At 47.3% G+C, this 16,422-nt stretch overlaps 1 protein-coding gene across 1 annotated transcript in view; it reads left to right on the top strand.

Annotated features, from left to right (window-relative positions):
* LOC119406415 (corticotropin-releasing factor receptor 2) overlaps positions 1-16,422 on the top strand; it is a 239,329-nt gene that overhangs the window by 212,444 nt on the left and 10,463 nt on the right. Inside the window, exons 6-10 of the mRNA XM_037673160.2 lie at positions 2,621-2,777; positions 10,791-10,921; positions 11,204-11,292; positions 12,355-12,493; positions 15,385-15,426. Of these exons, the coding sequence (XP_037529088.1) occupies positions 2,621-2,777; positions 10,791-10,921; positions 11,204-11,292; positions 12,355-12,493; positions 15,385-15,426 (558 nt within the window). The remainder of the gene's footprint in view (positions 1-2,620; positions 2,778-10,790; positions 10,922-11,203; positions 11,293-12,354; positions 12,494-15,384; positions 15,427-16,422) is intronic.

Here is a 16,422-nt window from a genome sequence, read left to right as displayed (position 1 = left end):
TACTAGGGAACGGGAAAGGTGACGGCAGCTGCGAGAAGACCACGAAGCGATGGAAGCGAATGACGACGTGCCCGTAGATCTGCGGGAGGTGCGAACGCTCGGTGTCAGCACGAGTTCCTGTCTCTGGATTTTGGACATCCGTGTCGCGTCTGTGACTTTCTGTGGTTTAACATGAACCCCTCTGCGGTGAGAAGCAACATAGAAACAACCTAGCATCACCTAGCTAAAGCCTAGCAACAACCTAGAAGCAACCTAGAAACACCCTAACATCACCTAGCTAAAGCCTAGCAACAACCTAGAAGCAACCTAGAACCAACCTAGCTTCACCTATGCTAAAGCCTAGTAACAACTTAGAAGCAACTCAGAAACGACCTAGCATCACCTATGTTAAAGCCTAGCAACAATCTAGAAGCAACCTAGAATCAACCTAGCTTCACCTAGCTAAAGCCTAGCAACAACCTAGAAGCAACCTAGAAACACCCTAACATCACCTAGCTAAAGCCTAGCAACAACCTAGAAGCAACCTAGAACCAACCTAGCTTCACCTATGCTAAAGCCTAGTAACAACTTAGAAGCAACTCAGAAACGACCTAGCATCACCTATGCTAAAGCCTAGCAACAATCTAGAAGCAACCTAGAACCAACCTAGCTTCACCTAGCTAAAGCCTAGCCACAACCTAGAAGCAACCTAGAAACACCCTAACATCACCTAGCTAAAGCCTAGCAACAACCTAGAAGCAACCTAGAGACAACCTAGCATCACCTAGCTAAAGCCTAGCAACAACCTAGAAGCAACCTAGAAACGACCTAGCATCACCTATGCTAAAGCCTAGCAACAATCTAGAAGCAACCTAGAAACAACCCAGCATCACCTAACTAATGCCTAGCAACAACATAGAAGCAACCTAGAAACAACCTAGCATCACCTAGCTAAAGCCTAGCAACAACCTAGAAGCAATCTAGCATCACCTAGCCAAAGTCTAGCAACAACCTAGAAGCATCCTAGAAACACCTAGCATCACCTAGCTAAAGCCTAGCAACAACCTAGAAGCAACCTAGAAACACCCTAACATCACCTAGCTAAAGCCTAGCAACAACCTAGAAGCAACCTAGAGACAACCTAGCATCATCTAGCTAAAGCCTAGCAACAACCTAGAAGCAATCTAGCATCACCTAGCCAAAGTCTAGCAACAACCTAGAAGCATCCTAGAAACACCTAGCTTCACCTAGCTAAAGCCTAGCAACAACCTAGAAGCAACCTAGAAACACCCTAACATCACCTAGCTAAAGCCTAGCAACAACCTAGAAGCAACCTAGAAACACCCTAACATCACCTAGCTAAAGCCTAGCAACAACCTAGAAGCAACCTAGAGACAACCTAGCATCACCTAGCTAAAGCCTAGCAACAACCTAGAAGCAACCTAGAAACGACCTAGCATCACCTATGCTAAAGCCTAGCAACAATCTAGAAGCAACCTAGAAACAACCCAGCATCACCTAACTAATGCCTAGCAACAACGTAGAAGCAACCTAGAAACAACCTAGCATCACCTAGCTAAAGCCTAGCAACAACCTAGAAGCAATCTAGCATCACCTAGCCAAAGTCTAGCAACAACCTAGAAGCATCCTAGAAACACCTAGCATCACCTAGCTAAAGCCTAGCAACAACCTAGAAGCAACCTAGAAACACCCTAACATCACCTAGCTAAAGCCTAGCAACAACCTAGAAGCAACCTAGAGACAACCTAGCATCATCTAGCTAAAGCCTAGCAACAACCTAGAAGCAATCTAGCATCACCTAGCCAAAGTCTAGCAACAACCTAGAAGCATCCTAGAAACACCTAGCTTCACCTAGCTAAAGCCTAGCAACAACCTAGAAGCAACCTAGAAACACCCTAACATCACCTAGCTAAAGCCTAGCAACAACCTAGAAGAAACCTAGAGACAACCTAGCATCACCTAGCTAAAGCCTAGCAACAACCTAGAAGCAACCTAGAAACGACCTAGCGTCACCTATGCTAAAGCCTAGCAACAATCTAGAAGCAACCTAGAAACAACCCAGCATCACCTAACTAATGCCTAGCAACAACATAGAAGCAACCTAGAAACAACCTAGCATCACCTAGCTAAAGCCTAGCAACAACCTAGAAGCAATCTAGCATCACCTAGCCAAAGTCTAGCAACAACCTAGAAGCATCCTAGAAACACCTAGCATCAGCTAGCTAAAGCCTAGCAACAACCTAGAAGCAACCTAGAAGCACCCTAGCATCACCTAGCTAAAGCCTAGCAACAACCTAGAAGCAACCTAGATACAACCTAGCATCACCTAGCTGAAGCCTAGCAACAACCTAGAAGCAACCTAGAAACAACCTAGCATCACCTAGCTGAAGCCTAGCAACAACCTAGAAGCAACCTAGAAACAACCTAGCATCACCTAGCTGAAGCCTAGCAACAACCTAGAAGCAACCTAGAAACAACCTAGCATCACCTAGCTGAAGCCTAGCAACAACCTAGAAGCAACCAGATTAGACTTCAGAATCGTCCAGCTTCGCTGTTTAAAGACTTGCGCGACTTAGTGCAAGCTTCGTTATTTATATCTTTTTCGTTTCTCACGTTGCAGCCCGTGCTGTGCAAGTGCGTGCTGTCGCTGAAGATGTACGCGGCCACGGCCTCCATCAATTGGATGTTCGTCGAGGGACTGCTGCTGCACTCGCGCGTCGCAGTCTCCGTCTTCCGGCAGGACGCGCCCTTCCGGCTCTACTACGCGCTCGGCTGGGGTGAGCATCGACCAACATTTGTCATCATTGCCCCGCATATCGCGCGCAGCACTTACTCACTGCGCGACTGAACGTTTTGCATATCGTGGCACGTACTTTCAACGGAGCAAACCAGTGCTCGGGCGGGAATTCTCCGATGGCGCGACGTTCCCGAAATACCGTTCTGGCCGTCGCTGTAACGAATATGAATGACGGCGATAACTGATAAAAGTGGCCCGAAGCGGGAGGGTCGATCATGTAAATAACAGCAATTTGTTTCTTCAGGAGGCAGCGCTGCACGGAGGCTCGAGAGCCTATATTCCCAGCGCTCGCATTTACGCCCCGAAAGCAGTGCGTCGTGCACGTTCCAATTGCAAAAGTGTCGATAGCTGGGCTCGTTTGTATGAATCCATCGCGATAAGCAGCGGAAAAGTCGAGACCAGGCACACAGAAAGGGTTCATAAGAACAAGCGCTGACTCTCAACTAAGCTTTTTGATAAGAAAACACAAATTCATACACGAAGCCCACGACCGTGCAGGGCTTGCGCGAAAAAAAAAATTTGACCACTCTTGCTCGCGCCAATTCCTAAACACACCCGCGGCAGATCCTTCATGATATCCCAAGAAATGATATTTCTTTATTGTGCAATCCCGCCGACGCCTTACTGACACATGCTTGTTACAGTTTGAAGAAGTGTGCATCCTGAACAAGTTCACTTGCCCTTCGGCTCCTGTGTATGTACGAAATAGAAGTGGAACACAAAAACTCAAGGACAGTCACACTGCCGGCAATGCAGTGATAAATGTGATCTTGCCGAGCCTTTCAAGGAATTCTGGTGCTCCCTTAATCACACATTGAGGCATTGCCCCGTCTGCCCCACATATACGCAATTACATGACAATGTAATCGAGTACACACGCTCAGTCTGCAAGATACATAAATATGAACATGTTTCACCACGCTTGTTACTATCAATCCTTTCTGTGTGCCTCGACTCATTATTTTTGCCATTTATTACGATTTACAGGTTCCAGTACCCACTCTGCAGGCGTGTGATACGGAGTAGAGTTGAGTAGTTCCTTGAAACTGTGGCACACACCCACACTTTGGGATTGGCCAAGAACAGGGTAGTTTTAAAAGACACTTCTTAAATTAAAGTCTTTTAAAGCTACCCTGTTCTTGGCCAATCCCCCAGTGTGGGTGTGTGCCACAGTTTCTTCTTAAATTAAACGCCAGCGAGGAAAAGGAGGCCCAAGTGGCTCTCTTGGACAAGGCGCGGCGGTCTGCTGAGGCCAGTGGAGCCCTGGACTAGGGGCCCCACCCACCTGCTTCTCAAACCCCTCTTCTTTTTTAAAGACGAGAGTCTTTCTTGGGGAACTTAAACGCAGAAATTTTGGTCTGTCTGTCTGTCTGTCTGTCTGTCTGTCTGTCGGCACGTCCCTCGATTCAGCCACTCGGCCAAAGTTGAACCACTTGCCCAAGAGCCAGCCGCCTTGAACTGGTACGGCTGTTCATACTTGTGAACGTTGTCGATCAAAAAGTAAATATCATGCATATCTGAGGTGCAACATCACTAGGTAAGTATTAGGTGGCGTGTTCCTTTAATAGAAAATGCATACATACGTAATTTTAAGGACCCTAGTTTCTTAAGCTGCGCTGAAAATGCATAAGAATGGAAGCTTGAGCGAGTTGGTATGCGTTCATCTTTGTTGAAACAGCGCTCACTAGACGACGACGAAGTAAAAGAAGGCACAGGACAGGCGCTGCCTGTCCTGTGCCTTCTTTTACTTCGTCGTCGTCTAGTGAGCGCTGTTTCAACAAAGCTGAAAATGCGACTGCGCTGAAATTTGCCTTCCTCCGTGCCCTTCGCACGAGCTCATTATTGTGTTTCGGTTTCGGTTCTGTATTGCACTGTACGAATGCCATGGGTTGGTGTTGAAAAACTTTAGTTTTGAGAAGGCCAAGAAGGTGAAAAAAAATATTTAAAAAATGAAAAAGCAGCGTTGTGGGCGGCCTTCAGGCTGCCGGTTGTGGGCGCCGCTCTGGCGTTCCTGTTTTACCCAGGCGACGTGTAAATAAAAGAGTGTGTGGAGAGTACTCGTTGAGTGCGGACGTTTCTCTGCTTCAGCGCTTCGCGCCAAACCGCGTTTTTGGGCTGGCTGGCGTCCCCGCCGGTCGCGTTGGTCACCGCCGGTCTTCGCCTGCTGCTGCGCCGGGACTACCAGCACGCAACACAGCACTCATGTTTCCCGACGTATTGCCAGATGGCGTCCATATCTCACACAGCGCCTCTTCTATCGTCTTTACACGACATTTGCAGCGAAGCACGCAGATACGCGGCCAATTTTTTAATAAACATTTTTCAATTCAATTCTTAAATTAAATGTTAATTTTTTGTCTATTTAAAGGGCCCCTCACCAGGTGACCTAACGAATTTTAGTTAGACATTGCAAGTTGTTGCGAGCCCAATAAAGAGCATTATGCCACAAGAATTTTTTCTAATCTGTCGGTGAGAAGCTGAGAAAAACAATAATTTGTAGCGGCGCGAAACCATAATGCGAGGAGGCGAGCTGCAAACCCTTGCCGCTCGCCCCGCGTAGCCTTCGCAAGCCAAATCCCTTCCCTGCCCTCTTCGGCACGCGAGCGGAAGGATCACATAACGCATACGCATGAACACGTCATGCGCACAAAATGTCACGAGCGCATGACGCGCCCGAACCAGCCCGAGCCCCCGAGACGCGAGCGGTGTTGTGGCGGCGTTCTTTGCGCTTCATCTCTGCTAGTTATGCCGAATGTGCCATCGCCGATCACTTGGCTTTCAACCTATTACTGAGCACGAAAGCTGCAACATTTGTACGGACGCGAGACGGTGTGCCGCATGAACATCTAGTTAAACGCGGGAGGATAAATGAGCCTAATGAGCGCTGGAACGCGGTAGAAAATTAGTTTCGTTGTGAAGGGTGGCGTCTGCACGATGAGCAAAGCGCGAGAACACGAACGCGTGCGAAACAGAGGTAGATTAGTCTCGAATCTCGCTGCGATTCGCAGTAAAAATTAAAAAAGAAAACGCACACATTCCGTTTGTGTGTTTTATTATTGCTCTCAAGTTTTATTCATCCATTCAAGCAACAAATTACAAAAACTACGCGTCGTGTCAAATAATTATCGCAGTGTCACGTGCTACTGTTGGCGACGTCAGAGCACAGTCGTCTACGTAGAGGAGCGACGTCACAGCACTACTATCTGCGTAGGGCCATTCTCTCATGTACGTCATCCCCTCATTCTCTGGGCGCGTGGACGCGAGAAGAAGGGCAAGCAGAGTTCAGCTTGAAATTTGACCCATTTACGCGGCGCGTAGCGTTGCAAATTTTGGGAGACGTAATCGTGAACGCCTAGTGCATGCATTGCGCTCATCAGCTCAAAATTGTCAAACCTGGTGAGGGGCCCTTTAAGATGAAAGAAGTAAAAATGAAAAAAGAATGTTAAGAATAGAATATTATAATATAACAGAATATAAGTAATGAAGCGGAGAATTTGAACAAAAAATAAAGTAATTTGAGAAAGTAGAAAAACATGAGTAAAGATTGATTCTAACCCGCCACGGTGGTCTAGTGGTTGTTGTGCTCGACTGCTGACCCGCAGGTGGCGGCATCGAATCCCGACCGCGGCGGCCCCATTTTCAATGGAGGCGAAAATGATAAAGACCCGTGTACTTAGATTACGTGCACGTTAAAGAACCCCGGGGGGGTCGAAATTTCCGGAGCCCTTCACTACGGCGTGCCTCATAATCATTTCGTGGTTTTGGGACGTTAAACCCCAGATATTACTATTAGACTAGCGTCTGCATGGGCGCTTCCTCGTTGATTTGCCTTGAATAAATGGTAGACGATGGATAGTAAGCTGTACTATACTATGGGAGAGTGTATGCAACTGTCCCGAACTGTGAGCAATACCGCTCCAGTATTCGATCATGAAAGCAGCAGTAGCATAATGTGAGAATGTGGGTGTAGCACGTGACTTAAGTTCAGCCTAAGGTTACAGGCCGATCATTTCGACCACTTGTCGATCCACGCTTTAGTGCCAACCCAGTAGAGCAAGGGAAAAGTATGCCTTCCTTTTATGAGAGCATACGAGTCCCCATCCGGCGCGGATTTCGAACTTTCCACACTAAAGCAGATCTTAAATATGAACCATCTTAAGGATTGAAGAACATTTATTGCGATATTCCTGTCGATATCTACCACAAACTCTATCACATTGTGTGACTTTCGACATCACTCTGGCGACATAGCTTTCCTAAGCAGTTGCAGCCTTTGAATAATAATAATAATAATAATAATAATAATAATAATAATAATAATAATAATAATAATAATAATAATAATAATAATAATAATAATAATAACGATCTTTCTTTCTACAACGACTTCAAGCTTATTGTTGCTGTATCTCTAACGTCAATCATGTCCTAGGACCCCGCCACGGTGGTCTAGTGGTTATGGCGCTCGACTGCTGACCCGAATGTCGCGAGATCGAATCCCGGCCGCGGCGGCTGCATTTTCGATGGAGGCGAAAATGTCCGAGGCCCGTGTACTTAGATTTAGGGGCACGTTAAAGAACCCCAGGTGGTCAAAATTTCCGGAGCCCTCCACTACGGCGTCTCTCATAATCATATCGTGGTTTTGGGACGTTAAACCCCAGATATTATTATTAATCATGTCCTAGGCTTTCCGTTGTTTCTTTAGGCGAAAGCCTTAAATGCCCCATCAAACGAGAAAAGTTACCGTCGGCGGCGGCGGCGTCAACACGAGTGATGCAAAACATCATCAAAGTGTGGTGACGTCACCCTATGACGTCATCATGTCGTCACAGGTAGTGTGACGTCGTCATGACGACCTCATTACGTCACATAACGCGACGGTACATGAAGACGTCATCACGACGCGTCTTTCTTGTCCCCTTTGTCTTCGTCAAAAGTGTGCTACTTCACCATACGGTGTGATGAGGAAGTCATCTCATGACATCGCCACTTCGTCACAGGTTGGCCGATCCCGGAGGCATTGCAATACCACGTGAGGTGCAGAAATTTTCCAATGCCTCCGATCCCGGAGGCTGCGCGAAACCACACCTTCGGTGCAGAAGGCATCCGAGAATAGATTAGACTGAGAAGAAGATGGCCTTCGCCTTTGAGTCGTCTTAGGCAAATGCGTAAATGACCGGGCGACATTTTGAGGGCAAACTGCACTCTGCACAGACTGTGCCGCGTGATCCCACGTGATCGAGATAAAGCGAAAAGCACTCCTATTACGGCGGTGGGCAGTCACGCGGTGCATACGAAACAAAAAACTGGCTTCTCGTCCCAGCTAATTCGATTGCCCGAGCCGAGGCAAAGTGTCCGACCTACGGCCTTTCGTCACACGGCTCCCGCTGTTCTCTTGCCTTCAACGGCACTTTGCATTCCTTTCGTCCGAAATGCGCCACTTTTCGCGTCTTTTCAACGTAGATACGTTTCCCGCATAGGAATTTCACTCCTTTATTGGATAGCGTGCCGTTTTTTCCCTTCTTTAGAAAGCTCCACAGCGTTTGTGCTGAAGGTGCGTGCGACGGGGCGTCTTATGTGAAAGATGCTGCAACATCTGACGGCGAAGCACGGAAGAACGTGCGCATTTTGCAGAATTCTAGTGTTGCCATCTTTTTTTTTTCCCTTTGTTTCTCTCCTATTTGGTATACAACGCGCGTACACCGCTTGGAATGTCAGTACGTGGCACGATGGCCCTTTGTGCACATCATGGCACCTTTTGCTTGCTTGCTTGCTTGCTTGTTTGTTTGTTTGTTTGTTTGTTTGTTTGTTTGTTTGTTTGTTTGTTTGTTTGTTTGTTTGTTTGTTTGTTTGTTTTTCTTCCCCTCTGTCCTTCATTCTTGTTCACTATTTTTCTTTCTCGCTTTGTGTGTTCGTGTTTCTTTGTTGTTTTTGTTTATTTCCTTGCTTATTTGTGTTCTCAAGAATGCACGCTGAAATGTTTCTTTACTTTCCCTTCTTGAAGGGGTCATGAACCACTTTTCCAAGTAATGATCTAATGACCTCAGTATCGAAGTTTACTGCCTCCCGAATCGATTGCCGCAAAAATTTCTCGAATCCGTGAAGAATCAGCGGAGTTACGGGTGTTTGGCGCACGCTCTCAGCGCTTTCTCTCTTTTCTCGTGCCGACGAGCGCACTCGAAGCTAGACAGGGAGGGATGGCACGGGGGAAAGAAGTTACGTCAGTGCGCGTCATGAAACGCGATCGCTCTCCCGCTGCGATTCGCTTGCGCGAGTGCGGCTACCGTGTACTGAGGAGTGCGGCGCCGGCAAGTGGCGGCACCCCGCGGCAAGAAGCGCATCTGATCCGAACGCCGCTCTCGATTTACGTCGGCTATCGGCCAATAAGCATGCTATGTCTCTTGCGACGTAAACTGGCAGACGCCCGCCCACCGACGAGAGTGAGAACCGGCCTCTGTTTGAAAAGAGGGCGCCTAGGGAAACGGCAACTTCGCGCTCCGCTTGTGGCCTTTACGCGGCGCGCACGACTGTAGTATTTGGCAGAGCAGTTCATAGCCGTGTCAGCTTTCCGCAGGATGTGTTTTTTGAACAAGCCCAAGGGGTGCTTCATGACCCCTTTAAAGGGGCCATCACACGGTCACCCAATAATTTGCAGCTTTCAGCGCGAAATAAAAGTAGATGGTTTATTGTGCCTATACATAATGAAAAATGGACTTCAAAATAACGTTTCAGAGCTAAATAAGCCCTAGGAGTCGCCGGCCGTAATCCCCGCCCACCGCCGGCGAGCGCCATTTTGCCATGGCGTGTGTCACGTCGCATGCTGCATGGAGCGGAGCCGTCGTCTTCTACCAAAGTTCCAGCCGCTGTAAATCGTTCAATTTCAGTATGAAGCTGAAGAAAGTTTCAATAGCTCGATTGCGCGCGCAGCTGACAATGTAACATAATCGTTCGCCCGAATGCAGACGCTCGCAAAGCAAGCAGCTTTGTACGCCACGGCTCGCGAGTGCGTCAGTGTTGCCCGACTCTCGGACCACTCGCGTGTTTATAAAAATATTCAATAACAAATTAGGTGCTCGACCAAGTGCGCTAAAATTTCGCCAGTCTGTTTGGGAACGCACAAGAATTAATCCACATAACAAATTATTCTGATCGAAAAATAGGTGTCATGGCCCCTTTAAAGGGACACTCTACGGCTTGTGTAGGGAAGGTTTGTTAATCTTTTTGATGTTGAATGTTGATGTTTGCTTGCTCGCTGATTATGTATAATAAAAGAAAAGCGTGAAAGACGCGAACAAACGGAATGATATGTGTATCATGCGTTTTTTTTCCCTCCATCTGTGTGGTGCCGCTTTAACGTTACTTATTATTGAGAACTGTATCATCAGCTAGATTCATGGCTACTGGCTCCAAGCATTTGTTGTTGTAACTAATCAAATCAAGAAAAAAATTACACCATTTCCCGCTAAAGGGGACCATGAGGCGATGCGAAGCCGGTGCACTTGCACGATCGCGTTCCGTTGGCGTTCTTTGGGCATGCTACCGACCTCGCGTCGTGGAACGCGAAGAGGAACGCTACGCGCGTCTTGTCTTCCCTCTAGCCTGGCCGTTAATTCTCACATGGCGAGCGGGGAACGCAGCCGGCAGGCATGCGAGAGGGGGCAGCGTAGGAGAGGAGAGAGGGGGAGGGGACGCGCATGCGCTGGTGCTCATCGCGGCGTTGCGCAGGAGAGAATTTCGGCATGTCTAGCCCGCGTTTCAGAGGAAGAGAGGAAAGGGGGAGGGAAGAGGGGAAGTGGAGAGGGAAGAGGGAAAGTGGAGAGAGGGAGGGGAGAGGGAAGTGGAGAGGGGGAGAGGGGAAGTGGAGAGGGTATGCGCATGCGCAGTAAGGGTGGTCACGCCGCACACCACCACCACCGGATTGAACTCTGCCATAAGATACTACGCATCTAAAAGGATGAGAGCTTCTTTGACAGCAGATCAACTTTGACCGCAGGATTACCCCTCGCGTTCATCCTGGCCTGGGCGTACATGACAGAAAAAGAGCTGCGAACGGCATGCTGGGAAGGCTACGGGTCCAGCTCCAACGTGTGGATACTCATAGCTCCGCGACTCGTCGCCATACTGGTGAGTTGCGTACAGTACTTGCTTTTTCTTGGTCAAACTGCACGGTGCGACGGGACACAAAGGAGAGGTGGGACAAACTGCGCTTGTTTGTCTCACTTCCATCTTTGTGTCCCGTCCCACGGCGCAGTTTGACCAAGGTGAACACTTAGCAACTTGCTCAACTTTCCGCGCTGCTTGCTCATATAATTTATGGTATTTGCTGGTTGTGTTGCCCGAGTTCCGTGCACCTTATCTTATCAGAGCTATGACCTGAGATAACGATCGTCATTGTGTGACTCGCAGGTGAACTCCGTGTTCCTGGTGAACATAGTAAGGATCCTCGTGACGCGCATTAAGCCCAAGGCGTCGGCACTGGAAACTACTCAGTTCAGGCAAGTGTTCGTTTCGATACCCTATCGTGGAATGTATCGGGTGGTGTAGGGTGGTCGTAACCGTCAGTACTAGCGTACGTAAGCTAAAATGGCTGATAAACGCACATGGTTCTGCACTAACTTGGTTCATGATAATAATATCGGTGGTTTTACGTGCCAAAACCATGATACGATTATGAAGCACGCCGCAATGGAAGGCTCCGGAAATTTCGATCATCTGATATTCTTGATCGTACATTGACATCGCACAGTACACGGAATTCTAGCAGCATTTCGCCTCCATCGAAATGCGACCGCTGCAGCCGAAATCGAAGCCGCGACTTTCGGGTCGGCAGCCGAGCGCCGTAACCACCGTACCACAGAGGCGGACTTTGTTCGTGAATATCTGTTAACTCGTTGCCAAGCAAAACAGTGACAGTCAGATTGGCTGTCATTTTCTGTATAATTCAAATGAGCCTGACTTGCAGCGAAACTGCTGGGGGCAATTGCGCGTCCTATTGATCGCATAATGAACGCAGCCGCGCAAGTATTGCTGAACAATAATTAATCAAATATCTTGATATCCCTCGTCCGACAACGGCTGATCACTCATACAGCGACAACATAGCAACGTTTGTATAGCACGCTTTCAAAGAATTGCGCAACATAAAGAACCATGAAACAGAACCCTCTTAACTTTGAAGATCAGTTATGCGGAATCCCGCACAGTGCCGGAAGGGTTAATCTTTGTTAACCCTTCCGCCACCTTGCGGGATTCCGCAGAATTGATTTTCAATATGTGTCCAGTTGCTTCGAGTTGTCGATGAATTTGCCCTCGCGCTGCCAATTGCTAGCTTCGTGGTTAGCTCAATTGGTAGAGCGACCGTCCCGGAAAGACGTTGGCCCCGGACCAGGACGAATTTTTCGGCGACTAAAAGGCTTTGTTTCTGAGAAATCCGTAAGGATTTTCTTGTGGCTTTGTGCTACAAAAGGGTGGTTGTCTTTTTTTCCTCTTAACTTTGATATAGTGAAAAAAAATTTACGTTTTGTGATATGAGCATCTTTTTTGTCCTTCATGTACAGAAAAGCCATCAAGGCCACTGCACTGCTCTTTCCTCTGCTGGGCATCACGCACCTTCTGTTTTGCATCAACCCACAGAACGAGACTATGGGACTCAAGGAAGCCTACATGATCATCAATGCTGTCCTCCAATCCTCGCAGGTATAACCGGCGCTTCATAGTAATTCCCTGAAATCGTGAGCCGAGCAGCATGAAGCTATAAGTTGTGTGGTCATCCTGATTACAGACGTATAGCGAACTACGAGATGCTTGGCTTAGCGTTAGCGTTGTGAACTCGAGGTTCACACTGATCAGGAGCCGAATTCACGTGTGCATTCGTTCGTAAGTGTTACTTTCCATTGGCCTGTCACCTTCGTCAACGCCATGCCCAGCATCTGCATTGGCTGATAGTTACTTAGAAGCACGGAAGCTTGGACGAATTTTCGTCACAGCGCCGAAAAACGAGAACAGACGAACAAGAGCAGACAACAAAAGCGAGGCATGTGTCAGCCAGCTTTCACTGAGTCTTCTGGATAGCAAATGCAATCTATAGAAAAAAATCTGGCGTCATACCACAGTGACATTGTTGTTCTTTTGTGAGCCGTCTGCGCAAGTGTGCACATGCGCACCCTCTAACGTGTTTTCTTTTGTAGCGTTAGCTACACTTGCCTAGCCGGAGCCGATTTCGCGTGGATCCTCATGAGCCGTGCTGTGCATGCGCAAGGTTCAGTGATGTCACACAGCTGGCTCAACGCTCTCCGCGCTCTCCGCCACCGCCGCGCGCGACTCGCCGCTGCTGGCCTGCGCATTCGAGAGGAGTGACGTCGTAGCCATGGTAGACACACTGGCGCCAGCACGCGCGCAGCTATTCGCCTTCGCTGTGCAGTCGCCGTCTGACACAGCGCTGGAGCCGCGTGATAGTGCCTCTAACTGGCGTTTGCAGGTGGGTTGCGCCATGGAGAAGGAGAGCGCAAATGCTGCTCAACGGCGCAGAAGAGGCGAGAAGCTTATCTCATCGGATCCCGAAGTAGTGGCCTGGCAATTAGCGGTTCAGCGTACGAAGAATGAATAGAAGAAGGCTAATAATCTTAGACAATCTGGAAAGCTAAGAATAATCAGCTGAACCTTTGCTAACGCTACGTATATCCTGGCATAGCCGAGCTAAGCCACTGCAAATTTTTTTCCGCTCTCTTTTTTTTTCTTTTGTAATAAGTTCAGCTTCAAGCAAGCGCTCGCGTTGTCTGCTCTTTTTCGTCTGTCCTCGTTTTTCGGCACTGTGAAGTTATTCCATGATAGTTACTCTTGCTGACTATCCTAGCGTAAAGTTTTTTTCTGAGTACGGGCCCTAAGAGCTCTAACTACTCATTCTGAATAGTGGACGAGTGAAACGCTAAGAAGCACAAGCGGTTGCGTTTAAATGGGTCTTTAGTTGATCTGTTAAATGCCCTCTTGCCAAGCCTACTGCGCTTATGCTTCGAACGTGACTCAATATTCGCTAGTGTAAAGTATTTGCCTTGTAGCGTGCGCAGCACAGACCACACTTTACTCTGAAGATTTTGACTATGATGATGATGATGATGATTGTCATTGTCACCAAGTACTAGCCCACCTATACGAGATTCAGCGTACAAGAGAACCTTCGCAATGCACGACCTGTGAGTGCTGGGCGGAACGCTCGTCAATACATATTCTGGTTCGTTGAAAGCGATCGCATTTGTTTCCGTATCCCGACATCTTAATTTCTCCTATGCGCCTAGTCGTGTGGCCTGTAGGGTGTACCAATGTTAAACAAAGAGAACATTTTATAAAATTATTAATTATCGTCAAAGTGAGCGTTAGACTTTGTATGAATATTGGAATTTTTCTCATTTGCGGATTCAACGCGAGCCTCTTCCTCTCTCTACTCACCACTTTCTCCAAGACCTTCCCAGTCCTTCCATCGCTTTTGTTTGATTTCCGTTTAACTGAATCCACACCGTTTTCATTAGACTATCTACAAGAGAGGTCCGGTTTGCGCTATCTCGGGGATCGGCTCCCTTTATTTGGTGAGAAAGCGACCAATCCGGCGTGCCAAACCCTGGAGAGAAAGGCGCATACAAAGCTGTTTCACTTTTATTTATGAAGCTTTTTAATTTCAAAGAATTTATTTGCTGCAGGGAATGCGATTGGAAACCATTCGTTCCACAGCTTGATCTTTCAAAGTACAGAGCCGGTAACCTGTACATATAGACAGCTTGCATGTGACGTCCCAGCAGCTTCTCGCCGTGCTAGTGCCAAAGCATGGCGTCTACTCTGACGTCAGTACGCAGTATCATCACGCGCACATCGCTCAGCGTTTGACGGTGGTACAGTTTTTTATTGATTGTCACGGTTATCAAAATGTATCTCGGCCCAATACGCACCTGTCGTGCTGTCAAGTTTATGGCTTCCGCATCTTCTTGACGTACTAGTACCCAAAGATGACGGCTAACATGACTTCAATGCATACTGTGTATTCGGTGACAGATAAGATGGTTATATACAACTATATACCTAATGTGTGTAAGCAGTAAGAGGTCCCCAATTGTCACTCCGCTGTCTGCTCCATCGCCATAGTCCATACCACCTCTCCAATCTTCAATGACCGCCGCTACATCACCTTAAGTCACTTTAATCACCCTTAGCACTTCAGTTTTATATTCATTCCTTCAAGAATCGCGTCTTTTAGAAGACTTCTAGAAGATCTTGCGGAAGACTTTGGATACATTACGGAGATGGTGAGTTGAAAAATGAAGGAAACTTATGGGGGTGCCTGATCTGATAGGTCCCCTTCTTGGGGTATATGTTCAAAATTTTAGAGGTGGGGGAGGGGTAAGAACACCTGGACCCTTCTCTGGATCTACCCTCGATGTCGACACTGTGCTGCCTTATATAGTGACAGGTCAATGTGGTCCACACATGCCTCCTCAGAAATGCACCATAACGCGGAAATTGTATCGTATTGTCGTATATCGGAGATTAGTTCCGGAATATATTTTGATTACGTTTACTACTTTTCTGCATATGCTTTCCAGGGGATATTCGTGTCGGTGCTGTACTGCTTCATGGATTCAGAGGTAGGTTGCCTCTGTGAAGATTTTTTTTGTTGTTGTTTTCGTGACCTATCTTTGTTCTAACCAAGCGTCTGACTATCAAAGGTAAAACAATGTATTGATGTTCAACACACACATGCACACACAGTGCAGTTGTAATTACCAACTTTAAGGTACCATTTGGCGTAACACTGGCCACTTATAGGTAGTAAAGGTAGCGTTAGTAACCGTACTACTCGAAAGAGGTAATAACAGTTTCTAACAAGACTCAAAAAAATTTGGTAGCCGTTACTGAGACCCTAATTTTGCGACATTCACCGGTTGTATGTAATGGTCAAATTCGCCCACAACAACATTACGATGCAGCTTCGGACGGTTATGCGCATATGGTCGTACGGAATGGTAAAGAATAATAACAGACACACAACAAAGTTGCTACGTCAAACGTGCTTTTTACTTGGGGGAGCACAGCTGGTAGTGGTGAGCGCTTATGTACCGTAATGAAATATTTAAGTGAAGGAACCACATTTCTACAGCCTACACTGCCTAATATCTCAGCACGTATGTGTGGGGACGTAGCACCTGATTGTTAATAAATCATAGTGAAACAAGCAAATATTAAGTCTATACTATGCCATAATATACAAAAGTGCGGATGAAGTAGTAAGCTTGCTAACGTAGACTCCACGTACTCGAATGCAGCTCCCCGCATGGTAATAGGTAGCAGAAGAGAAATAAAGGTCAGCTCTGGGTAGTATCTGCATGTATTTTCTTACTCGTTACGCCCTTCATTTTTTTTTTTTCAAAGGGCCCATGATCACCACAAATTCGTAACCAGCGTGTGAATCTCCAACAGCTATGGCATACCTGCTGGAAACACGACTGAAAGTTTCAAGCAAAAAAGTCACATGGTCCCTCATGCATTTGCCTAATATGACTTCAAGGCGAAAGCCATCTTTTCCTTGTTCTAGCAGTTATTTTTTCTCTCAGACTAATGTATGGATCATCCAACCCTCCCCC

Source organism: Rhipicephalus sanguineus, chromosome 10, assembly GCF_013339695.2.
Source record: "Rhipicephalus sanguineus isolate Rsan-2018 chromosome 10, BIME_Rsan_1.4, whole genome shotgun sequence".
In the NCBI taxonomy this organism is placed as follows: domain Eukaryota; kingdom Metazoa; phylum Arthropoda; class Arachnida; order Ixodida; family Ixodidae; genus Rhipicephalus; species Rhipicephalus sanguineus.
This window is presented reverse-complemented; position numbering and strand designations above follow the sequence as displayed.